Here is a 26,864-nt window from a genome sequence, read left to right as displayed (position 1 = left end):
TTATGTTGAAGTTCAAAACCTTGTGAACATTTCAATATTTGAACGGTGTCTCTAGCCAAAAGAATGTTAAAGTTACAATTGTTTAAAGAAGCAAAGGTGTGGCCAATGGAGCAAAATAATTGGAAAATCCGGGAATATCCGGGAATATCTGGAAAAGTTCAAGGATTTGAAGGACAAAATGTCATAGCTAGAATAAGATGAAAGAGCTGAACATTTTCATAGTCAAACGGTTAAAATAGGTGAAAAATTGTAGAAGGAGTTTAGCTGTGAACTTCTGCACGAAAAATTCTCTATGTATTTCAATGGAGCAAAAATTCCCGGAAAACCTGGAATATCTTAAAAAGTAAAAGGATTTGAAAAACCAAAAGTCATAGCACAAATAAGCACAAAGAGCTGAACATTTTAAAAGTTGAATGGTTACAATCGGTTAAAAATTGTAGAAGGAGTTAAGCGGCGAAAAACGGCGGAAGATAGGCGTAAAGAATAATAAATAAAGAGAAACAGGAAAACAAAGGGTTGAATGCTTTACAGCATTCAACCAACTAGAAGGAGCTGCATTTCCAAAAGAAAATGCAGGGTTGAATGCTGTACTGCTGAATGAAAGCAGAAATATGATGAAAAAGCTGAACATTGTAAAAGTAGAATGTCTAAAATAGGTCAAACATTGTAGAAGGAGTTAAGCATGAAAGCTAAAAAATTGTTGAAAAAATGGCTGAAATGTCCTGGAAAATCCTGGAATATTTTGAAAAATTAAAGGACCAAAAGTCAAAGGTGAACATTGTAAAAGTAGATTGACCAAAACAGGTCAAAATTTGTAGATGGAGTTAAGCATGAAAGCTGAAATTGTTGAAAAAATGGATGTACTGTTGAAAATTTGAAGATGATGCTAAAATGGCTAAAAGTGCTAGCATCAGCATCATCAACTGACTCAAAAAACCACATTGTTTAAGAGTATCATATTGGTAAAAGCTACATGTTCTAAGTTGACAGAAAATCCACTTTTTTCAAAATGGCGGCTTTTCTATTAATTTTATCTCCATAGCAACCATTTTACGTGTGGGTCGCCTGGGGATGACGAACAAATCGACGTTAGTTTCAGACAAATCGGAAAAAGTAAACCTTTGGACGTCCTTAGCAACGAAGTTTGTTTGCTAACCACGCCCACATTCCTTATATGTCCAGATCCAGTGAATTTCAATATGTTCAGTTCCAGCCATGGATGAAGTTTATTGCAACATTTGCTTCAGATTTTGTCAAAAAATGCCCACCAAACAGTAGGTTGTGTTGCCATCCCATAATAATTTCAAAACGTATGTTGAAGTCCAAACCCTTGTGAGCATTTCAATGTTTGAACGGTGCCTCTAGCTGAAAGCATGTTAAAGTTATAATGCTTGAAAGCAACAAAGGTTTTCAAGGATTCTCCATGTATTTAAATGAAGCAAAAATCTTGGAAAATCCTGGAAAATCTTGGAATATCTTGAAAAGTTCAAAGATTTGAAAGACTAAAAGTCGTAGCTGAATGGAATAAGCTGAAAGGGTTGAATATTGTAATAGTAGAAGGATTAAAATACGTGAAAGTTTGAAGAAGTTTAAAATTGCCTCACATTTTGGCACAAAATGGCCGCCAAACTGTAGGTGGTGTTGCCATCCCATAATAATTTTGAACCTTATGTTGAAGTCCAAAACCTTGTGAACATTTCAATATTTGAACGGTGTCTCTAGCCAAAAGAATGTTAAAGTTACAATTGTTTAAAGAAGCAAAGGTGTGGCCAATGGAGCAAAAAGATTGGAAAATCTGGGAATATCCGGGAATATCTGGAAAAGTTCAAGGATTTGAAGGACCAAATGTCATAGCTGAAAGGAATAAGCTGAAAGAGTTGAACATTGTAATAGTAGAATGGTAAAAATAGGTGAAAGTTTGAAGAAGTATAAAATTGCCTCACATTTTGGCACAAAATGGCCGCCAAACTGTAGGTGGTGTTGCCATCCCATAATAATTTTGAGCCTCATGTTGAAGTCCAAAGCCTTTTGAACATTTAAATGTTTGAACGGTGTCTCTACCTGAAAGCATGTTGACGTTACAATGGTTTAAAGAAGCAAAGGTGTGGTCAATGGAGCAAAATAATTGGAAAATCCGGGAATATCCGGGAATATCTGGAAAAGTTCAAGGATTTGAAGAACAAAATGCCATAGCACATATAAGCACAAAGAGCTGAACATTTTAAAAGTTGAATGGTTACAATCGGTTAAAAATTGTAGAAGGAGTTAAGCGGCGAAAAACGGCGGAAGATAGGCGTAAAGAATAATAAATAAAGAGAAACAGGAAAACAAAGGGTTGAATGCTTTACAGCATTCAACCAAATAAAGAGAAACAGGAAAACAAAGGGTTGAATGCTTTACAGCATTCAACCAATGAAGCCCTCACATCCTCAGGCAGGCTCATCCACAGGCGAGGCCCACAGTGCTGAGATGTGACCTCGCTGTGGATTTTTGTCCTGACCTTAAGGGCAAAAAAGCCATATGAACAGTTTTCTGACAAAAAAATGGACACTTGCAATATAGCATTTAAGAAGAACTATGACAGTATTCTATTTCATTTCTTTTATTTGCTTTGACTAACTAAAAGAGATTTATATAGGAACTACATAGAAATGTCTTTTTCCATTGACAGTTTTGAACTTTTATCCAGACTTTTGACCCCAATGGAGTGCTAAAAAGCTTAAAATTTGCTTTTAAGGGTAAAGCCGTCTGAACACCAATAATAAAAAAAAAATGTATTCTCACAGATGGAAGATAAAAGGAATCTTGGACTGAATTTTGTTTTTTGATGTTTTCTGAAATTCTTCTGGTTTGGTTTGGCATAAATATATAAAGAAAATGGTATACAACCATTATGATCTCAATCCCAGACATGGCTGCATAATTATATGCAGAGAAAAACAGCTGGAGGTTAGCACGCTAGAGAATATGCGAACGAATGGTTTGCATGTAAAGTTGTAATTTCCACATGTTATTAAGTGAAAATCTTTAAATAATAGAAGACAAAGCATTTGGATTTCACTGAAGAATCAAAACAACAGCACAAAGCCTTTGCTTTGAGGCCCACAGTGCTGAAATGTGACCTTGCTGTGGGTTTTTGTTCTAACCTTAGGGGAAAAAAGCTACATGAACAGTTTTCTGAAAGAAAAAGGACAGTTGTAATATAGCATCTTAAAAGAACTGACAGTATCCCATATCGTTTCTTTTGTTTGCTTTGACTAACTGAAAGATATTTAAATAGCAACTACATAGAAATTTCTGTTTCCATTGAAAGTTTTGAACTTTTATCCAGACTTTTGACCCAAATGGAGTGCTAAAAAGCTTTCCGACAGAAGAATTGATATTTGCAATATAGCATTTTTAAAGAACCATTAGAGTAAAAACGGTTTTACTCTCAGAATATTTATGTGAGGGCTTCATTCACAGACTTAACTTTTATGCTTTTACACTTAAAGATGTCTTAAACATTCCAAGAGTAAGGAAGTCATTTTCCTCAAATACAGAACATTGATAACAACTGATACTTGCTTTGTAAAACAAAAAAAACAGCAGGTCAAGATTTCATGAGCCACTGATTTTCATCATTTTGAATGTGTTAAAAAGCATTAAAACAATTCTATTAAATTGAAATATTGTGTTTCTGGAGTACATGCAAACACATTTTTTATATCAGCCTATTTAGAATATACTCTTCATGGTCTGAATACAAATGCAGTCGTGTCTATCCAAACACAAATACAATAACTGGTACTGTTAACGCTTTGAGAGTAGTTTCAAGGTAAAAAATGTTCAGACTAAGGTGTCACTATGAGATTGCAACAATATCGCTGAAAGTGAAGGTAATCAGAAACTCTTGAAATAAGTGCCTGCCTTAACCGTTGTGCTATCCTAGGCACAAAGACATTGGGAGTTGGGTCATCTAGACCCACTAGACAGTGCGCTGAACCTTTTTTCTTCAATGATTTGTGATCTTTACTGGTTTCTATTTTATAAATAAAGTTTGATTCTATGGATTACATGAAATCCTCTCCATTTCCTACCTTTGTCATAGTAGTGAGAACACGTCAATGGTCATCTTGACCATCATCGGATAGCACAAGGGTTAAAAAACAATGAGAAGTTCTCAACTCTGTATCAACAGTCATTGCTACAGGACTATTTTGTATATTTTACTGCCAGTGCAATAAGTTTCCTAGTACGACTTCTTTCACTGCTCTTTAGCAAGCAAAATGCATCTCCAGATAAAAGATGAAATAAAGATTATAAAATGGCTACCTTAAGCAAGGTGAATTTAAAAGTTAATTTGTTCATTTGAGATGGTTCTATATGATCTTTCCTTAATGTTTTCAGGACCCAGTTGTGTTTCTTTTGTGCAAATATTTGCTTAGCTAGAGGTCCACTGCTATGGTAGTAACTGGATAAAATCGTTTTTATATTTGTTGAAATACAAATGGCCTTTTAAAAAGTAAAACTATTTTTTGTTTTTCCTGCTTATCATTTAATAATATTTATCAGACATGTTCAAATGTTCAAAACCCTGATGGGAGTTGCATAAGTCGCTGATCCAAACCCACTGAAAGCAAAAAAATGAAATAAAGAATGTTTTCTTTTTGTTTGTTTTGCTTTATTGTCATTGGGATCTTTAACATGTTTCTGGAATTTGTTGGTGTGTTTTACAATTCAGAGCCACCGTAAATTGCGTTTTGCCAAAAAACCCAATTGTTTGTGCAGGTAATCAAATTTTAGTTGTTATCTACTTGTTTATTAAAAATGTGTTTTACTGTCACACAAGTAATTGTGTGAGAAAAAAAAATCAAAATGGAACTCATCTTTGAAGTGTCTTTTCCACCTTCTTGAAGCTAATTATTTTAATTTTGGTGGATATCTTGAAGTTTATTTTTTATATTATTGTTCTGCACAAGGTTTTCCATTGCCAGAAACCAAAACAAAGAGTTCTTTTTCTTAGACTATGAAGCACAGAATGAAAAACCCCTTGGCTGCATATTTTGGTTTAAAAGACATCAGCTTTGAGGCAGCCTTTATTGCTTTCTATTTGTTTATCCGATGGTCCTTGAAATTCAATTCTTTGCACCATTTAACCACCCTTTATGTAAATATCATATTTTGTAATCCTTGTTCTTCAGACCTGCACCATTGAGGTTAGAGCTGCAATGTCACCTCTTCCCTGCAGGCATTCTGGAAGGTGAAAGGCTTCTCTGGGGAAATTGTGGCGGGAAGCTCCACTGACTGTCCATTCTGTGTCACCTTTGACGCCACCAGCCCGCGTGGTAATGCAGCTCTCGTGGGCTTCCTTGCGGGTCAGCAAGCTTCCCACTGGGGCACTAAAGAGGTAATACTGACATGTGCTAAGACTGCTCCAAATTGATTCTTTGTAAATCAGAAATTAAAACCTAAAGGCATCAGTTACAATGAGATCGACGCAAATCATTTTGCAGCCATCAATAAATGTTTTAGCCCATGCAACACTGCATTGTTTTTACTTTAGTTTAAACAAAAGTTAAAAAAATCAAGAGAAGATAACTTTTCCCAATTTTGAAAAAAATAATAATTGTTTCCAAGGATTTTTTTTAAATAAAATAATTTTTTTAATTTATTTTTCTATACACTTATGTTTCTTAGTATTATTTGGACAATATGAAAGGTTACCTTAAGCAAAGCATGGATTTTCCTTCGCTATAAGAGATAAAATGTTGCTGGACTCTACAACGTGCAGCGAGTGGACCACAGTGGAAACAAAGGCTTCTTCATCTGCATATTGAAAAAAAAAAGTTATTACTTGAGAGCAGCATTTAGAAAATTGCATTGAAGATTGGATGCACAGGCAGCTGCCAGCTTCCTTGCAAAGTTAAAGTTTTTTTTCTATCAAAATAAATTAAGGAAAAAACATGACTGGCATTGTAAATTTATTTTGAGTTAAAAATATAAATGGATTTCAGGGTGAAAAGCAAAACTCTTTCAACATTTATGAATGCACCAGTAACAGTAAAAGTTATAATTCATATACCTAAAAACATTGTAACACTATCCTTCTATAAATGTAAAATTTTTATTTATTTTCCCTCAATACACAGGATATAATCAGTTTGCTACAAAGCTTCATTTCCCTTTCTTTATCAATAACTTAAAAAAACTGTAAAAACTGTAATCTCCATATTGTAATTGATTGTATTTTGATTATCATCATTTATCATAATAGATATTTACAAAGTCCTAAAGAACACTTTGTAAAACAATAATCAGGGTTGTCTCATGGTGTTACTCAAAAACACATTTTAGTTAGACATGAAAATTGAAATCCAATTTAAAATCAATTAAGTCCAATTCAGACCAGATTTATAAAATGAGGCTGGATTTGAAATATAGCGAACATTAGTGAATAGATGAATAATTCAGTGTAACTCTCATACTGATCAAGAACTTCATCAGCTATGGTAGTTGGGTGGTTGCCCTGCGCCTTAGCTCCAATGGAGACCATTTTGTCATTGAATAAGCTTTTGACATTATTGGGTTTCTAAAGAAATACAAGGCTCAGAACTACAAACAGAAAGTAGATTTTGGCTATGGCAGTGAAAACACATTGGGTTGTTTTTGTTGGCTTCAAATAATTATGAACAGTAAGAAGTTTAATCTGATAAATGCTGCTCTTTTAGCATCAATGTGTTCTTGACTTTTTTTTTTTGTTTGTTTTCTTAGCTAATGTATTTATTTTAGACATTTTGCTCATAATTTCTATAGCAAAATGAGATAACATTAATGTTATGAAATACAATTCTAGCTCTGAGCAGTTGTGACCTTGCAAAAAAGTATTCAAAGTAAAAGACTACCCCCACCCCCACAAAAAAAAAAAAGAAATTCAGATTCAGATTTTACCTAACCAAACTAAAGCTCCATGAAAAATAAATAAATAAAAATAATTATTCACAATTTCAACGTTTATCCTTGTAGTTTTTAGTGAAGAGTGGGAGTAATGAAGCTGTTTTTTTGTCTGGTTGCAGGCTGAACAAAGAAAAACTGCTGTCATTTCCAGCCTGGTCAGATATCTTGGTCCTGAGGCTGCATCGTTCATCCATTATGAGGAAAAAGTAAGTACTTAAAGGGCAGATGTCTGTAATGATATCACTGTCTGTCTGACTGCAGAACTCTACAGAACTGTCAGGATTTCTTTTTTTTTTTTTGTTATGTCCATTTTCTTCCAGCAGGTTGTTCTTCAGAGGCTAAAGAAAAAACCTGATTGGATCCTCTTCAAAGTTGCAAAAGTATCAAGAAACAGAGTAAAACTTGATTTAAGTCAAAAATAGCACAACAAATACAAATTAAAAAAAATATTAACACTCCTGAAAAAACTCTGGAAAAAAAGTTTAAATAAATAATGTTCAAAGGTAAAACACAACACTGCTGCACACACATTTTTTAACATTGGAGAGATAAAGAAAAAAATCTTTTTTTGTTTTTCATCAGGTGAATTATTGCATTCATTAGGGTTGAAAAGATTCCACACGGCAACATCTTATTTTGTTTTTTTTTAAATAAGTTCCTTTTTAAAATCTGACTTTAATATGTGAACTATTAGGACATTTTAAAACCTGCGTCTATGAGCTACATTCTTAAGCAGCTACTCCTAATGAAAAATCTATGTAAAGATGCCTAAACATGCATTTTGGGCTTCTGTGATCAAAACTCCTGCATTTACACATTTCACAGTCATTGAATGTGCGTTGCCAGTTAAACCAGGTCAGCCTTTGACCAATCAGGCAGTCAGATTTGATTCTGAAGTATGGTTTGGTTTATCCGGTGGACCGAGTCACAACAAAATCTAGGTTTGTTTTTCAAGTGAAGATAAACCAAGGCCTCTCTGCTGTCATGATGGTAATCCATATCTGCCATTAAAAGGACACTGGCTGTGATCTGAACTATCTGTTTTGTGCCCGACATTTCACACCAAGCCTCTTCCAACTGTAAGTTGGGGACATGCGCTAGTAAACAGTACAAAATCTAATCTGACTGGAGGTCTCCAGAAGAACAAATGTCAAATGCTGTTTGTGTAGCTCAATGGTATTTGGAGGAACTGTAATATATGGTGCTTCTGGATTTAAGTCAAATTTGACAATGGAAATCGAGGTCTTGCTTTGATCTAAGTAAGCCTTTTACAATACAATGTTCCCTCTGTATAACACGGTTCACCTTTCCCAGCCTCGCTGTTTCACTGAGTTTTTTAGTAGGACTCTGGATGCGTTTTAGTAAACAGCATCCAGAGTCATGGAGTCCAACAGTGTTCTGTGTCCTAATTGGCTGTTGATATTTCCAATCAATCTCTTCTGTTCAGCACTCTTCAATGACAAGCAAATCTTTGTTTTCATTCTATTAAACTGGAATTTTTTTTTTCTATTAATTTTGAGAGTGAAACCCTTGTGCTATCTTGAATGACCCCACCCTCACATTAAGGTGTTATTCCTACTATGACAAAGGTGGATAAAGGTGGAAAGATTTCATGTAATCCATGGACACCAGTGAAGATCACAAATCATTGAAGAAAAAAGGTTCAGAGCACTGTCTAGTGGGTCTAGATGACCCAACTCCCAATGTTAAAATGTCTAGGATAGCACAAGGTCTGTCCGTCTGAATATTTGATTTTGATTTTATTTTTATTTGAAATGGTTTATTTCAAGCAATCAAATAACAATAATGCACACTTAGGATATTTAGACATATTAATAAATATTGCTTGAGAGGGAGTGGAAGGAAGCGAACTTATATAATCCCACCCTGTTATGCCATAAGCATTTTATTACATGATTTATCATTATCCGGTTCCTAGCTTTTATCAGACAGAATTAAGAATGCGGAAGTATCAATAAAGCACATGACAAAGAGGAATAACTTAAATTATTATGTAAAAAAATAACTTTTAGAAATCAACACGGCAAATGCAGATCATTTATCCAGCCACACGCGTCCATGCTGTAATCAGGGAACCGAAACTAAATAAAGTGTATAAAGTGTGTAGTGAGGAGTTTTACGGTCTTAAAAGATCGGTAGTCTTACTTTCATCTATCGCGAGTTATTAATGGAACGTATCCCACGCGATAAACGGGAACTCTGCATTACAGAGTCCCAGTGCGTTATTTACAACCTTCAACACTAGAATTTCCCTACAAATAAGCAAAAGATTGCGACAAGAAAGTGAACAATGCCACCACAAACAAGTTTCAAAAGGTAAACGTTCCTGTGATAATGACCACATTTAGTTAAAATATTTTCCACCTTGTGGTTTCACACATACACAGGTAGGAGTCACAATTGCTTCCACAACACAAGTAAAAGAACAAAAACAAAGAGAAAAATGGTGTGAATCTCATGATTGCTTCAATCATGCAAGCACTTCTAAACAGAAATAGCTGTTTGACTTCATCACTTGAATGAACTCTGAAGGCATACATTAATCATGCAAATGTTGCCTTATTGGTCTTCAACTGACTTTCATGTATTGTGTTATTAAAAAGCAACATGCAATAGAAAATGCCCTCCAGACAGCTTAAGGCAGTTTTTTGGAAAGTATATATTGTGGCATAGTTGTGGTAGTTAATTATGAGTAGTTTATATCCTACCTGCAGTGGGAAGCTGTCAGAGTGCTTCAGCCGCTGAAATCAGGGGAAGATTCTGACATGGGAACCTGACTAACATCTAATCTGACTGGAGGTCTCCAGAAGAACAAATTTTCATTACTTCATTCATCTTAGAACTTAAAATTTGACAGGGTCAATACAAATCCTACACTGCAATACTTGTGCAAAAAAAGAGGAAGAAATAAAGACGAAGAAAAGAATTATGTAAATATCCATAATCACCTGTTTCTTAAGCCCCCCCCCCCCACCCCCCACCTTCAGCTGTGTAACAGGGAGAAGGACAGTGTGACATAATCTAATTAATTTACTGTTGCTTGTTTTACTAAATTTACCAGTTTGGAAACAATACACATACAAAAGTGAATTGTGTAAGTTGCCACTTTAAATGCCCAGTTCAATACCTGTTCACACATTTTTACGTAAACATTTAAAACACACCGTTCATCATGCATGAATACTCAGCTCCATCATTTTAACAGAAAATCAATTTATTTTTATTACACGATGCTTGCAGAGTTCAGAAAACTAGACTAGTTTCATGTGAAGTTTTACTTCAGACTTTTTCATGGCCATTTTTTCCAAAGTATTCCCAAATCTTCCCACCCTGCTTGTCTATGCTTTATTTTATTGAGTCAATGAGGGATCACAACTCTGAACGGTTAGCCAATAAAAAGACAGCATATCATACTTTTGTCAAATAATAAAGGGGACTTGTAAGAGGAGGTGGAAAAACACTTGAACTGTTTTATGATTTATTTTATTATTTTTTACGCCAATAAATGTTTTTGATTTTAACTGATCAATGTCTTCTTTCTGTTATTCTCAACTCGAGAAGAAATACCAATTTTTTTCATTTTATTTGAGCGTCGCAGTCTAAACGCTTAAACTGTTTTTGTTTTAAAGGATTGGGCAAAGGAGGAATACAGTGGAGGTTGCCCTGTCAATGTCATGGCGCCAGGTCTGCTGACGTACTATCATCCCAGTCTGAGGACGCCCTGTGGCAGGTAACACAGCCCACCTTTTCCTTTTAAGAAAAATTCATGAACCCCTTTTTTTTTCCACAAATTTTTTTTATATTTGGGAACAATTCAATACAAATATCAAATTCAACTGTTAAATGCACTGAAAAAAATCCAAACCATTGTGGGGGCATGTAGTCTTAATACAGTAGGTGCAGCTAATCAAAATCCACCCTGTGAATACTTTTAAGACAAAAACGTAAGAATTATTTGTTCATGAACCACTCCAAGCACTACTACTAGTACTACTAGTACTACTTGAAAAATATATATAAAAAAAAAAATTAAGAAATTACTTTCTGTTTTTATTAAAGGTGTTCTTAAGCAAAGACAGCCTCCAAAGCCCTTTTCTGGTTGACCTAAAAAAAGGATGTTAGTTATTTTGCATCTGAACACTAGTGTGTTCAATAGCAGTGCAAACACTAGCTCAAAAGTTTACTAAAGCTAGAAGTGATTTAAGTGAAAGTATTAAAAATAAAAAAATTGAATTATAAAGCTTTTGGTGAATGACTTCTGGGTGAATATTGAGTAGAGAGCGCGTAGAAGCATTTGCCAAAAGTATCTCACGCTGAAGGGGTGGTACAACCTGTCAGTATTTTTCCTTGTCCTTCTTTTTTGTCCTCATCAGAACCGTTTCTGGGCAGTAACGCTTAAAAACTAGCAGCTGTTTTAATCTGTGTGATGTTTCCTAGTCACTTTGTCTGATTATGTATTAAAGCAAAATACACAAACATGAAAATGGAACAATGACAATTCATGCAAAAATCATGCACTTTTTTATTCATATTTATGGCCTCTACAAACAGTTTCATGTTTTTAATCTAAGTGTGCTTTAAACATATGTAATCCTCAATTGCAACTATTGTACATGAATCATTAAAGTCAGTCATAAAAAGAAAACAAGGTTGTCCAGTTCTTCAGTAATAGCAATAGGCCATCAGGAGGACAAATGAAAGAGAGAAGGGCTGCAGGGAAGAGGAGTAATGCATTCCATAATGACATGTAGCCCCAGTGAGTGAAAGAAACTCATTTTATAACACGGCTCAAGCAACAAGAGCATGGTAGCTCTCGTTCACATTCCTTGATCTCATAGGAATTAGATCCCCAAAGACAATAAATGACCTTGAAACGCATCTAGGAAATTCAATTGCAAGACAAACTTTGGTGCTTCCACCATGTTGTGTTTAATTAAGCAGAAAATCAGAGTCAGTCTGTAGATTACTAGATTTGATAGGAGATTGGTTAGACCCCACTGTTATAAGCTTTTAATAGGAATTGCTCTCTCATCTAAACAATGTTTCTTAATTGATCATCTTTAAATGTACCGGTAATTGAAGATTGGAGAGAAAAGAAGTAGGATAGGAATCTAATAACTGTCCTTATCTGCACTTCAGTGCAGATCTTGAATGTTGAATGATTCTGCAATATACACAGATGATAGGGTTAAAAGCTACTACATTACATAAGAAAAAACCGTGAAACATGATTGTGCGGACACAGTGCTTAAAAGGTTGCTCCTCCTGGAGGCATAGGGAGCCTTGGGTGCAAATGTCTAAAATACTTCAAAGTTTGTGAAGGGCATCAGCAACGAGGCCGTGAAAGAGCCCTTTTAGAGCTTTTAGGAATCTGCAGGAGAGCTCAAGGTTAATTTATACGAGTGGAATCCATACAGTAAAGAGTCGACTAAGATACCTTTAAGAGACATTTGCCACTTCAGAGATAACATTTTATTCGTATTGTCTAAGTACCAGTCAGAAGGTGACAACAGTTGTGTGGTAAACACAAAAATAAAACTGTACAAGTATTCAAGTATTAAAGGTATATATTTTTGAATAAATGTGAAAAGCACAAATTTGATTTATGTTTATTTTGGGCGTTAATGAATGCAGAACGCATGAGCATCTCAGATGCAATCTGGACGGCTAAAGAGAAGCATCGTGTGTTCATTGTCGTTGGCATTTTCTTGAGTTTTCAACAGAAAATCTATTTTGTTGCTTTGACCCCCACTCCTGGTGTTGGTAACGGGTGCCATTGACTATTGAAGTTCAAGAGTGTCAGGAAAGTTTTCAATAGAAACTGTCCTTTTACTTTTGAATCACTCTGTTAATTTGTGAAAGAAGGACATTGTTCTACTCTTTAATATGTGCACAATCAAGTATCAGCTTATAAAAATAAAGCTGTGCCAAATGAAATGTATCCAAAACCATTTAACATTTGTTGAAAATTCTTATGGAATGCAAGAGACACAGAGGCCCGTAACGATGATGAAATGATAAAACAGAAAAAATAATTTCAGAGTCATTAACCAATATATATTCATAAATATTTCATTTTCAATGTCATGGTAGCAATATTTTTTTTTGTTTTGGAAACTTCAACGTCTGCAGCGCAGGCACACGGTTTGTGACAGACAGGGCAACAGTGTGTGAGATAAAGATGACATGCCTCAAAAATCCGGATACCAAAAAAAAAGAAAGGAGGGAAAAGAAATTAAGAGGAAAAGGAGTTGATGGATGGAAAATGTGTCACCCAGTATTTCAGAAAAAAGGTGAGTTTGTGTCAGAAAATGATGGAATTTACCTAAAAGCTAGCTCCTTTCTCTCACCATTGGTAGCTCAAGCAAAATAGATTTTTAAATGTCACTAATATATTAGTTAAATAATCAATCCATTCAAACATTTATCAAGCTGCTCTTATTCAATAAGACCAGCTTTATCAGTGGAAACAGCAGCTGCAGCATCAGTCTGTCAACCTCCAACTGCCCCTCCATCATAATGCATTATCAGCATCAAACAGCTGCTGTGTTAGGGGCCCTGTAAAAATTCTTTACATGGAGTCCAAAATCCATTGCGGTGCCCCTGGTCACAGTACCATTCACCCATTCACACACACATTCATACACTGATGGCAGCTCCACTGCTTAACCCTTGTGCTATCCTAGGCACTTTGACATTGGGAGTGGGGTCATCTAGGTCAACAGTGCGCTAAACCTTTTTTCTTCAATGATTTGTGATCTTCACTGGTTTCCATGGATTACATGAAATTTTCCACCTTTATCCACCTTTGTCATGGTAGGGAGAACATGTCAATGGTCATCGTGACCCCATAGGATAGCACAAGAGTTAACACTGCCACCAGGAGGCATGTGGTTCAGTGTCTTGCCCACACGCTGACACGAGTGGGGGCAAGAAACTCTTCCGATCACAGGTCGACCGCTTTACCTCATAGTCCCATAATTAGTATTGTTATGGTTGGTGACATTTTCAGATAAAATGTGAACCAAATGGTGGGTAGAATGTTTTATTTTCTACTAATGTAGGGATGTCACTGTAACACAAGACCCCGAAAGACACAAACATGCAATTTCAAGGGAAATGAAATCACCATCATAGTGAGTAAGTGGAAATGGGGAAAACAGATCCTTGTGCTTATTTTGTTTTTGAAGCAGCAAAACAATTCAATCAAGAACACCAAACGTTTCAAAGACACAATTATTTACACGTGATTAATATAGTGATAGCTTGTGACTAAAGTTTCATCATTTCAGCTGCTGAACAATAATTACATCCAGTTACAGTCAGTCAGAGAAAAAACAGGAAATAATGGACTACATTTGAACTTAACTAACAAACACAGATGTTTTGCATAAGAACCACAACAAAAAAAGCGAGTAAAAAAAAACACACAAATAATTTAACACTATAGGAGTTCTAGTTTAACTTATTAGCCTATAATGAACAACAGTGGAAATTGAAGCAAATGTCCTGGTAATGCTTCCTTTTACAGTACAGTACTTACAGTGTACTTAAGTGGTATTTACATGGAACTTATTGTGTAACTACTGGGTACTTTCAGGGTACTTACATGGTACTTTCTATGGAATTTACTGGGTACTTACAGTGTGTTTACATGGTACTTTCTATGGGACTTTACTGGGTACTTACATGGAACTTTTTTGTGTCTACTCTGTACGTACCCTGTATTTATATGGTACTTTTTGGTTCATACCTATGTTGTACATACTGGGTATTTATAATATTCTTACTGGGTATTTACATTTTGTGCAAAGGTGTCTTTTTATGGTACTTACCACATGTATGAACAAGGTAAGTACAAATAAAGTACCTTGATATTTAGGTCTGCACTAGCTGCATGTTTCATGGTATTTACCATGAATTAACTACAGAAAGTACCCCTCAAGTACACTAAAACTGTACTGTAAAAGAAAGTCAGCCCTATTTCCACTCAACTACATGGTACTTTCATTACTAAATACTGGGTATGTTCACTTGAATATTATTTGGTACTTACCCCTTAAGTACAATGAAACTGTACTGTAAAAGAAAGTCAGCCCTATTTCCACTCTATTACATGGTACTTTCACTACTAAATACTGGGTATGTTCACGTATTACCTTCCTGTACAGTGTACATACCGTATTTTCCGGACTATAAGTCGCCCTTTTATTCATAGTTTGGCAAGGGGTGCGACTTATACTTCGCAGCGACTTATATTAGAGATAAATTGAAATAAATACATTGTTAACCCTCCTGTTATGTTCATTTGTGAGGAACAGAGATGATGTTCCTGGCTAAATTTGATGTATGAGGTATGTTAAGTGTTAAGAGTATGTTAAGTGACTCAGATAATCAGCAAACTTTTTTTACAGTAAGATCTTGAAGGCTAACAACATAATATTCTATTTTCCAATGATTTCATAGATTCAGAAATGCAATAAAAATGACAACTGTTTCTACAAATACAGGATGAAAACAGAGAATTAGTTGGACAATGATGCTTCATTAAAGGAATAAATAAATAAGTATGAGAATGACTTACTGTGAAATTATGAGATAAACAGTCTGCTATGATTGTGTCATGAGGTTGTGCAAGTTATTAGTTCTTGGTCTCAGATTTTGTCAAATAAATTTCCCGTCAAAATGCGACTTATAGTCCAGTGCGACTTTTCTGAGTTTTTTTCTACTTTATAATGCATTTTTGGGCTGGTGCGACTTATACTCCGGAGCGACTTATAGTCTGGAAAATACGGTACACACTTGGTCTTCTGACATTACCAAATGAGACAATGCCAACTTGTTGGTAAAGGTCAAATAACTGCATTGTAAAAACATATTCCTACTTCTTGTAACATGTGGCAAATTTAAAGAGAAACAAGACAGCAGTGAAAACAACAATCTTTAATATGAAACATGTCTGCAGCATACAGTGTCATCACAATGAAACATGTTTTACGTACAAAACAGTACAAAGGAGCATTCCAAAAAACACATTATTGGCCTGAGGGTCGTGCTTTTTGTCCGTCAAAGTTCTTTCAGCAGAGTTTGGTAACAGTGCAGGACTTCTTCAGGGTTTGTAACTGCAAGAAAATTCACAATATGAGCTCAAATGAACATAAAAAGCATAACGACTTTGATGAAGTACAAAATAAATTTTACTTATTTAATCATTTCTGTAATGAGTTTGATAAATCTATGTGAATTCCTTATTGCTTTGACTGAAATGTTTGAAATTAATCAATTATCCTCATTTATAAACATGATAATAAATTATTCAAAACTTGACTTTTTTAAATATTGTTCTAAATATGAACTTGTTTTAAAATATAATGTCAGGAAAATATGTAAAACAACAAGGCTAAATATTTACTTTTAATACTAAAAACACCCCGAGTGTGTATTTTGTTAAGTAGGTCGGGGCGAGCAAAGTTGCAAATTCCCAGCGCACTTGAATGCAGCATGACAAACCCCATGGTAAACGTGCATTAATCCGGAGAGCCTCGAGGCGCGCGCAACAGTTTGAATTTCTCTTCATTTTGCAGGTAAGCCAATGTTTTTGTTTTTGTAAATATTGGATACATTATATAAAAATATTTAAACTGATCAGACTTTATAAAGAAGCTAACCTCGCTCTCTCTGTGTTTGAAACGTGACGTAAAGAGCACGTCTGCTACTTTACTGCAATAATTCAGTTCATGTATAAATTTTCAAAGTTTGTAATGAAAATCTACAAACATTGTTGTTACTTACCAGGAGAGGGGCCACTGTAAAACAAGCACGTAGCCTAAATGATAAAGTCTGTTGTTCTGTGCTCGTTTGACTGAGCGCACGTCTTTCTGGGAAAATCAAAGAAAGGCGTTTATTTAAAATAATGATGACGTACTTCCGTCTTTTTACCGCTTTAGATCAGCTATGGTGAAGAAGACATCCCAGACGAATCCGTGAAGCCACAGGAGAGTAAGCAAAGTAAGTTAAATCCTCCAAGTGGACATATTATTTACATTACTAAATAGTTTAACTGCATTTTCCCCATTTTCTTTTCTTTCGCCGTTTTTATTTTAATTTAATTATTTATTTTCAGATATGACAGAGACAACAATACCACCCAACACAGTGAATGTAACTGTTTGAAAATTTAAAACATATTTTTGAGTAACTGTGTGTTGAATTTGAAATTGCCTATTTATTGTAGGTGCGAATAATATTTATAAAGAAGAAATACACACAGTAATTTCCAATTAAAACATTACTTTGACATTCTTTGTCTAAACAAATTAGATTTTTTATGGCAATTTTGATTTTTCTTCCTTTGATTTCTTTTTTGTTGTTTTTGTTTATGTAACTAAAATATAAACTTGTGAATAATCCATCATGTTTATAAATGAGGATAATTGATTAATTTCAAGCATTTCAGTCAAAGCAATAAGGAATACACAGAGATTTATCAAACTCATTACAGAAATGATTAAATAAGTAAAATATACTTTGTACTTCATCAAAGTCGTTATGCTTTTTATGTTCATTTGAGCTCATATTGTGAATTTTCTTGCAGTTACAAACCCTGAAGAAGTCCTGCACTGTTACCAAACTCTGCTGAAAGAACTTTGACGGACAAAAAGCACGACCCTCAGGCCAATAATGTGTTTTTTGGAATGCTCCTTTGTACTGTTTTGTACGTAAAACGTATTTCATTGTGATGACACTGTATGCTGCAGACATGTTTCATATTAAAGATTGTTGTTTTCACTGCTCTCTTGTTTCTCTTTAAATTTGCCTCATGTTACAAGAAGTAGGAATATGTTTTTACAATGCAGTTATTTGACCTTTACCAACAAGTTAGCATTGTCCCATTTGGTAAGGTCAGAAGACCAAGTGTGTATGTACACTGTACAGGAAGGTAATACGTGAACATACCCAGTATTTAGTAGTGAAAGTACCATGTAATAGAGTGGAAATAGGGCTGCTTTCTTTTTGCAGTACAGTTTCATTGTACTTAAGGGGTAAGTACCAAGTAATATTCAAGTGAACATACCCAGTACTTACTACTGAAAGTACCATGTAATAGAGTGGAAATAGGGCTGACTTTCTTTTACATTACAGTTTTAGTGTACTTGAGGGGTAGTTTCTATGGTACATTCATGGTAAATACCATGAAACATGCAGCGAGTGCAGACCTAAATGTCAAGGTACTTTATTTGTACTTACCTTGTTCATACAGTACCATAAAAGACACCTTTGCACAAAATGTAAATACCCAGTAAGAATATTATAAATACCTAGTATGTACCACATAGGTATGAACCAAAAAGTACCATATAAATACACGGTACGTACAGAGTAGACACAAAAAAGTACCATGTAAGTACCCAGTAAATTCCCATAGAAAGTACCATGTAAACACAATGTAAGTACCCAGTAAATTCCATAGAAAGTACCATGTAAGTACCCTGAAAGTACCCAGTAGTTACACAATAAGTACCATGTAAATACCACTTAAGTACACTGTAAGTACTGTACTGTAAAAGAAAGCGTTACCAATGTCCTTTTGAAACGTAAAAAAGAGGTGTTTGATTTTCCAAAACCTTTTCTTAGGAGTTTAATATTTTCCAAGAATTAATAAAACATCTGGAACTAAATCAAATATCACCTGAGATGACTCCAAAAAGTTTTTGTTGTTTTTTCTAATTTTGTATGAACAGGGTTAATTTTGTGCAACACCAACAACAAGAATCCTTTCAAAAACACATAGTTGGATTCATAGAACAAAGGCTCTATTGTTTTTATATTAATATCATAAAAAGCTCAGTTGGCAATGCTGCCTCTGCTCGCTAACTTGCCAGTTGACTGGAATATACCATTGCTTCAGAAATGGAAGAAACACTTTTACAGGATTAGTCTTATGCAAGTTCAGTGTTTTCAGGTGTGTTTTTAGGAAAGAGTTAATGAATGATGGGCATAAAATTTATTTTAGACACTTTTATTAAGTTTTCAGCTAGGGGCCCCTAGAATGTTGGGGGCCCCAACATTCTAGGGGCCCCCAAGTTGTGCCCCCAACATTCTAGGGGCCCCAGGCAATTGCTCAATTTGCGGTAAGTGCACCCCTGCCACCAGCAAACAGTGATACAACTGTCATTACTGTGCACAGCTATGGAAGCTTGGCAGCATCACACTTACTTTCAATTAACTCATTTACAATCACTTTCTGTTTGAGACTTTGCTGCTTTAAACTAAAACACAAACTGCTGGATGACCAGAATGATAGGAAAAAAAAGATGTAGGTACCAACAAAGCAGGTATAAAGACACACCTTTTTTTGTGTTGTTTTTTTTATTTTCTTTTTTTTTTTTAAATCAGTTAAAATATAAAATGGAGTTTTAGGGTCAGCTTACAAACAAAAAAGTTTTTTTATTACAACTTTAAAGTCCTAAATTTAGGAGTAAAAAGTCCTAACTGTTAAATTACTAGTATATTGTCATACATTTATATTTTTAAAAACAACAGGACTTTTCTCATAAAATTGCGTTTTTAAAGTCATACATTTATGAGAAAAAACATCAAAGTTGTCTGTTTGTCAGAGCGGTGCTCAAACATGAAAGATGTGGGGCATTTTGTGAAGCTTTATTTCCGGTTAGGTTTCAGCAACAAAGAATGAACCCAGAAGAACTCAAAACCAAATTTTAGTTAGTTTAGTTGTTCAGTTTTGTTTCGGGGTTCAGTGTCGGTAATGCGGAGTTTCAAATGTAAAATAGGGAGCTCAGAGAAATGTTTGGGTGTAGATGACTGCTACTTTATTCTCCCCTTTTCATTTTCATACTCAGAGGTCCATATGCCACCTTACATCATCTAACTGTCATTTCACAAGGAACCCCAAAGGGGAATCAAAATAGTGTTACATACGTTCCCTCCTCCACATTAAAACTCTTGTTTTAACAGAAAACAACAAAGAGGAAAGAAAATAGTCTGTTGCATTACTGTAGCATAAGAACGTTGAAAAACTGGATCTCTTCAGACGGGAGCATCACACAGACTTGGAGATCTTGTCTTTTGTGGAGAAAAAGAAAACCAAAATAGGGAAATAGGGAAAAAGAACTGGAAATGGACAGCTTGCAGGAATCTTGCAAGCCACCCATCATTGAATAAAACTTGAATAAATCGTAAATAAAAAAGATCAGCTTCCCATCAGTTGTTGGTCTTGTCTGCAGCTGCGTGGTATTCTTGCCCCACTGTATGCTCACTTCAACTTTAATTTTGTAAGTTTACTCTTAAGATATAAATATATATATAATATGTATATGTATACATATATATAATATGTATATATATATATATATATATATATATATATATTTTGGTGGCCCTAATACTCAGTCGTAAAAATCATTTTTTTATCTAACTTATAAAAAAGATATTTTACTTTACTTCAGTAGTTTTCCTCATCTGACGGTAAAACAGTGGGTGTTCATATGTTTGCGTGGATTTGGGGTGACTCACCTGTAAAAGGTGCCTCAGGTCTGTTGTGGCTAACAAAGCCTCTTGTTTTCCTTGACATCTTATGTGACATTTTGAACATCTCTACTCCTAAGAATAGCTCTGACTAGAAGGCTATTGTTTTCATGTATTTTTGAATGTGACAATATATTTCTTAGCATCTAATGGATATAAAAGATTTGCATCAGTGCAGACATAAACCCTCAGCCCTTATGTCAAAGTCAAACTTTCTCTTACTCCTGCTAAAGAACAAGACCTATTTGAACTAATTCTCATAACCAAGCTTAATTTAATTAGAGATGTTTTTATTTTTAAGTAAGTCATGGTCTCTTGGAAAGGGAAGGAAAGGTTTTGAACTTATCACTCAACTGTAATTTCCTCAGTGCCTCTTAGTCTGGTATCCACTAACCCTAAAGGGCCGCATCACTGCAATAAGCAAGTATGCAAACGCCTGCTGACCAAGCTGAAAATCTGTCAGCCTCCAACAGCACCAAGAAATGCGTGACACAGAGCAGCTCTGGCAGTGTCCAGGATTAACTGGAATGGAATCTGAATAACTTCAATCAATGCAAACTAACATGTCACTTGGGTTTTAAAAAGACAGACCACCCTGTGCCAAAGGACATGACAAGGCAGATGTTTCTGCAGGGCTAAAAAATATATAGACTCGTAACTAAGAATCCTTCACTAGTTTGAGTCGAACATTTGTTGGAATCTCAAAAGTGTGTTCAAACCAGGGCTGCTTGGGCCACACCACAATTTGTTTTTTGAGCTAATCAAACAGATAAATGAAAACAAAGGACTCAACTAACTTACAGGGGAACCATGTTTGGATACGATAAAAGTGTGAATGCAAACAGACTAAAACCAAAGAAAAGAAGTAAACATTGATGCAACAGAGATTCAAAACTCTCCAATTTTGGTTAAAAAGAGAAAATGTCAGTTACATTTCAAAGAAATGGAGTAATGGTGAGAGGACCACAATAGCTGCTTTCTTCTGCCTGGTCAGTGCTTCTTCCAGATGGTTCCACTTTGAAATAAGTATTTGCTGTAATGTGACAAGGCTACACGGTGGTTAGCATTCTCACCACACAGCAAGAAGGCCCTGGTCTGAATCCCGACTGGGACCTTTCTGTACGGAGTTGCATGTTGCCCCAGCACTTATATCTCCAGGCACTCAGGCTTCCTCCCAGAGTCCAAAAACATGCTTTATAGGTTAATGGGGTATTCTCAAGTGTCCCAAGTGTACAGTTACAATTCCCAGGTGATTGCAACTTAGTGCACATTTTTGTAAGTAACTAATGGCTTGTTTATCCTGCACAGGAAAAAAGACAAGCTTCCCCACAGCTCCAGATTTGACATTTTTACATCTCACTATTGATGCATCACCCCTGTCTACCATTTATCTGTTTTTTCACTTAAGAACTAGTTCAAACCAGTCAAACATTTGAAGTGAATGTAATAACCGTAGAAGGTGGAATGCTGCATCGAGGTTCAAGCTGAATGGGGGGTTGAATGAACTTGAATATAAGGAACCTCAAAGTTCTGTCTCTTTCTGGATTTCAGCAGCAAGTTCCTTTATAACCCTTGTGCTATCTTAGATGAACCCACCTTACATTGACATGTTCTCCCTTACATGACAAAGGTGGATAAAGGTGGAAAGATTTCATGTAATCCATGGACACCAGTGAAGATCACAAATGATTGAAGAAAAAAGGTTCAGAGCACTGTCTAGTGGGTCTAGATGACCCACCAGATGTTAAAGTGCCTAGGATAGCACAAGGGTTACACACACTTTTGTTCAGGTTCTTCCAATTTTATCTCACATTGTACATTTAAAAAAATAAGCCCGTGGTGAGGCCTGGTCTATCTCCATCAACATCCTTTAAACAGGTCGTCACTTCAAACACATATTCACAAATTGGAACACTAATTGAAGCTTTAACATTTCTCTTTTATTTACTACCATGTTCTCAGCACTATGATTGGACTATAAGGTGTCTGAATATTTTTGTTTTGAATTAAACTTTTTAACTCACAGTCAGAAATTCGCTCATCATGGCAGCTCAAAGAGAAAAAGACAGGTGGTAGTATAATTACAACCTACTAGATATTGGATCAAACAAAAAAACAAGTAAATAGATACATAAAAACTGTGCATAGTAATAATAGGGTTTTCATGCATCAGATTTTGATCAGAGGGTCCAAGCAGGGGGAGGGAAAGGCAGTAAGGCTGAATCAAATTTTTTCAACTACCCCTATGGCTTCTCCCTGCCCCTACATTTAGCCCTCCAAACAGAGAGATAGGGAAAAACAATGTCTTCAAATTCGGACGGCACTAACACTCGATGACGTCATAAATATTCGCCAGTCATCTACGTCAGCGCCTTGCTCGGAAAGAAACACATCAACATTGGTTTTATAACTTTAAAAAGTCATGCTAAAACGATTGGTCACTACTTACACTTTAAATGTAAATGTCTGTGCTTCAGAGCACAGAGGGAGGGATGCAGAACTTGATGTCCCTTCGCTCTACCCTTAAAAAAGACAATTTCTGACACCCCATCCCTTCAAATGCCTAAATTGGAGGTGTAGGGAGAAGCCGGAGAGGTAGGGGAAGAGTATGGATTCAGCCTAAATCCAGCATCTTCTTCCCCCTGGCCTAGCTCTTAAAGTACTGGATGAATGTGGGGAGGGTGGCAGTAAGGGGGGGGGGGGGGGGTAAATGAAGTCCTCACTGTTGAGCAGGAGGGACTGCGGGTGGCACGTCTTCATCGTGGAAACTCATTCACATACACTGGGAGTCCCCTGCCTTTCTTCTTTCCACTCTCCGCCTCATGTATGTCCGTGGGGGAAAGTTTAAATTCCTCCAAGGAAACCATAGAGTCCAAGGTCAGTCCACAGGGCTGAACTCGGGCTGAAGCCTGGTCAACGCCATCAACTCATCAGTTTTCTTGAAGAGGGAACCAGTGTTGCCCATTGTGACGGATGGTATGAATGGCTTATACCTTTGTTTCCTGCCCTGGAGCTTTCCTCCAGCCCTGCAGCCTCTTCTTCTCCTTCGTATTTCTTTAGAAATGTCTGGTTTCTCTGCGTAGAGAAGGCTGGAGCTGCGGCTTCCTAAAGGAAGCTCGGAAAAGTCCAGAAAAAAAAAGTCAAAAATCCAAAGAACTACAAAAGTAGTCCCCCCATGTGAAAAACCACACTAGGCACTGGCAACTCCAAAGGGCAAACACAAAGCACACTTGTAAACAATGAAACAAGGTAAAAACAGGGCTCTAAAGAGCTGAGTACAGCGCCCACAGCAAGAGAAAAATGCAAAAAAAACCAATTGTCATATATACTGAACTATGTGACTCATTACGCAAGACAAAGGAGTCAGAGATAAGTCAGTCAGTCAGACTTTATTAACTGTGTTCACAGTAATTCTAAGTGGGCCTTATGGTGCGGAAAACACTGTAGTAGAGTTTTTCTTATGTATTGGTTTCAGGCACAGCAGCTGTTGACCCAATTTTCTCTTTACCCCAAAAAATTACGACTACTTCAATTTAAATCACAACCATAAAATCGGCCATGTTCTAGCCAGAACATCACATACTTGTTAGTTTAAGGTTAGGTGGATGCCAGTTGGTCTAAATACTTTATCTACAACATGAACGTATGCTGACACCAAACCAGTTGCTTCTCGTTTAGTTTTTTTTTGGAACTGTTTGTCTTATGTCAACAAATGGAGGAGAAGCAAAGTAGATGAGGAGCACCATGTGTTGTGCTGTTTGAGTGAACAATCCCTGCAGTGCTAAACAACAGTGAATCATTTCTTTGTACAATTCTCTGGTCGTTTCCAGCTTTTGCTTAAGACGGCATGACAGAATGAAAAAAGTAATTTATCTTCCACGATAAGCTCTACGGTAGGTTGTATTCAGTTCCCCGCAGACTACACTATTTTGTTTTAATCTGTAAACAAATGGTTTATTTTTTGTTTTAGACAGTTCCAAAAATGGTACAAACTATAAAATATTCAAGCTTACGTTCTATCCTTGAAAAAAATGCAAGAAAAAGAATAGTTTGTTCTTGCATTTCTGATGTGCACGGAAAACACTCAAAACAATCAGCCCCATTCAATGAAGTGAGTATGAATTGAGAAGGGGTTTCACGCACTACCCTTGGTCATGGGAACACTGGACATTTGGCGAGATGTAGAAAGTTGCACACAAGTTTATATTTATAAAAAGTATTATCTAAGCATTTTACCTTTTAGGTAACAAGGATTATGTTTTTTGCTGCTGTTTTACAGGATCTTCTGGGCAGGAACAGAGACAGCCACACAGTGGTGTGGCTACATGAGTGGTGCAGTGCAGGCTGGTCAGCGAGCAGCCCTGGAAGTACTGACTGAACTCTGGCATGTGGAGTTAACTGCAGAGGAGATTGAAGCTCTGCAGCACAGCGTCAAGAGCTCAACAAACCAAGTCCCAACATCTAAACTCAGTTTTCTGTTCTCAGGAAAATCTGCAGTTATTGCTGCGCTCACAATAAGTGGTGTTCTGCTCCTGACTCAGCGTCAAAGTGTTTTCACTAAGATAAGCAATAGCTTGTCAAATATTCTGTCACAGAGCAAAAATTTCATTTAACACAACCTCCAAACAATTACATTTCTGCAAAACCCTAGGATTTTTTTTCTTGTCCAGATCACCAAGGTTCTCTTTGATTTTTTTCTTTTTAGATTGTAAAAACGCTCTTTCAGGTTACTCAGGCTAGAGTTCCGGCTTTAGTGTTCATGTTAAGTTAAAAATGATTGTCATGATTCCTGAACACACATAACATCGACTGAAAATCTTCTGATGATCCATTTGCACAACAACAGTGCTCCACAATATGCTACTTAGTTGATATCATTCAATTACAGATCTGATAAAAGGGATTTGATTTGATTTTGATCACTAGATCTCTCTCAATCATTTTTTTACTTGATTCAGCTTTTTTCAAAAACCATTTTGCACTGGTAGATACATCCTGTGTCTTTAAAGTTAAATGCAACTTCTTGCGCAGTGCTAATGAGTAATGGTTCAGCTGAAGACCTCATTTTCTGAGCAAGTTAATTAAGAAATGAGAAAACAGTCTAATCCATCTGGTTGTCTCATTTCAACCCCACTTGGATAAAAAAAGAGTGAAATTGTGTTCTTTTAATGGCCACATGTGATAAAAGCTTTTTTCCCATCAAATGCTGTTTTTTGTCATTGTGTGCAGCTCATTACATATTTCAGTGATGGGTATAACTTTACTCTGAGATGTAAATTTTTACATTCTTAATTGAAATTCAGAGACAAAAACATTTTATTTCAAATTATTAAGATTATATACGCTATTGATGAACGGCAAATTAGGTTGCATATTCTGCGACAAACAGGAAAAAGTGGACAATTAAACAAATAAATTCCATATGGCTTTGTGTTTTTCTTAGATTCACTTAAAAACCAAAGGGCAGCCAATGCAATGATGAAGTGGTCTTTGCCCAGAGTCACTAGTGTTCATTAGTAATTCAGAAGGAAAACTGCTTTGATTCTCTTAAGATTAGGATGAAACACAGTCATACATTTTTAAGGCCGTGACAGCTACCAAGCCCAAAAAACAAAAACAAAAGGAGACATTTTTAGCATTTTTTGCCATTATACTTGTGTTTACTCTGAAAGCTACAACAATATTGCGTATTTTTTTTCTTATTTTCAGTGAAGGATCTCTTGTAAAAGTTGAATCATGCTGCTGTAATTACTGTGGTCTCTTGTTTACACCTGCCGAGGCACTTGCACTTCACTTAGAGTTTGCCTTCAGGCAACAGTGCTGGATAAATAATTCATTGTTTCCAGTGTAATTTGGGCTTTTGACCATAAACAACTCTATACACAGAACTACGCCACAGCCTGTTTATCCCTTGTGGTATCCTAGGCACTTTAACATTGGGAGTTGGGTCATCTAGACCCACTAGACAGTGCGCTGAACCTTTTTTCTTCAATGATTTGTGATCTTTACTGGTGTCCATGGATTACATGAAATCTTTCCACCTTTATCCACCATTGTCATGGTAGGGATAACACGTCAATGTAAGGGTGGGGTCATCTAAGATAGCACAAGGTTACAGATGCACATGAGACCTCAACATATTATTTAAAACTTCAGACATCATTCTAAAACAAAATAGTATAGTTTTTAAGGCTTTTTTTAACATTCAAAAAGTTATATTATTTAAATACAGTGATCCCTCGCTATAACGCGGTTTACTTTTCACGGTTTCGCTACTTCACAGATTTGCATCGTGCATTGTGTTCTGCATTCTGATTGGCTAAAAAGTCACTCCGCTTCTTCTCTACCTGTGCGTCAATAAC

General features: G+C 35.9%; 1 protein-coding gene and 1 long non-coding RNA gene across 2 annotated transcripts in view; both read left to right on the top strand.

Annotated features, from left to right (window-relative positions):
- The window catches only part of si:ch211-127i16.2 (putative flavin-containing monoamine oxidase A), an 89,507-nt gene extending 63,584 nt beyond the window's left edge, over positions 1–25,923 (top strand). The window contains exons 10-13 of the mRNA XM_023960791.2: positions 5,231–5,389; positions 7,056–7,142; positions 10,587–10,687; positions 24,782–25,923. Of these exons, the coding sequence (XP_023816559.1) occupies positions 5,231–5,389; positions 7,056–7,142; positions 10,587–10,687; positions 24,782–25,115 (681 nt within the window). The 3' untranslated portion in view covers positions 25,116–25,923. The remainder of the gene's footprint in view (positions 1–5,230; positions 5,390–7,055; positions 7,143–10,586; positions 10,688–24,781) is intronic.
- Positions 16,878–17,751, top strand: LOC144996614 (uncharacterized). Its single transcript, XR_013659522.1, has 2 exons — positions 16,878–16,965; positions 17,552–17,751. It is a non-coding gene; the product is annotated as an uncharacterized LOC144996614 (long non-coding RNA).
- Positions 25,924–26,864: the final 941 nt, after the last annotated feature.

The sequence above is a fragment of the Oryzias latipes genome, chromosome 12 (genome assembly GCF_053564925.1).
Source record: "Oryzias latipes strain Hd-rR chromosome 12, Olatipes_Hd-rR_3.1".
NCBI lineage: Eukaryota > Metazoa > Chordata > Actinopteri > Beloniformes > Adrianichthyidae > Oryzias > Oryzias latipes.
This window is presented reverse-complemented; position numbering and strand designations above follow the sequence as displayed.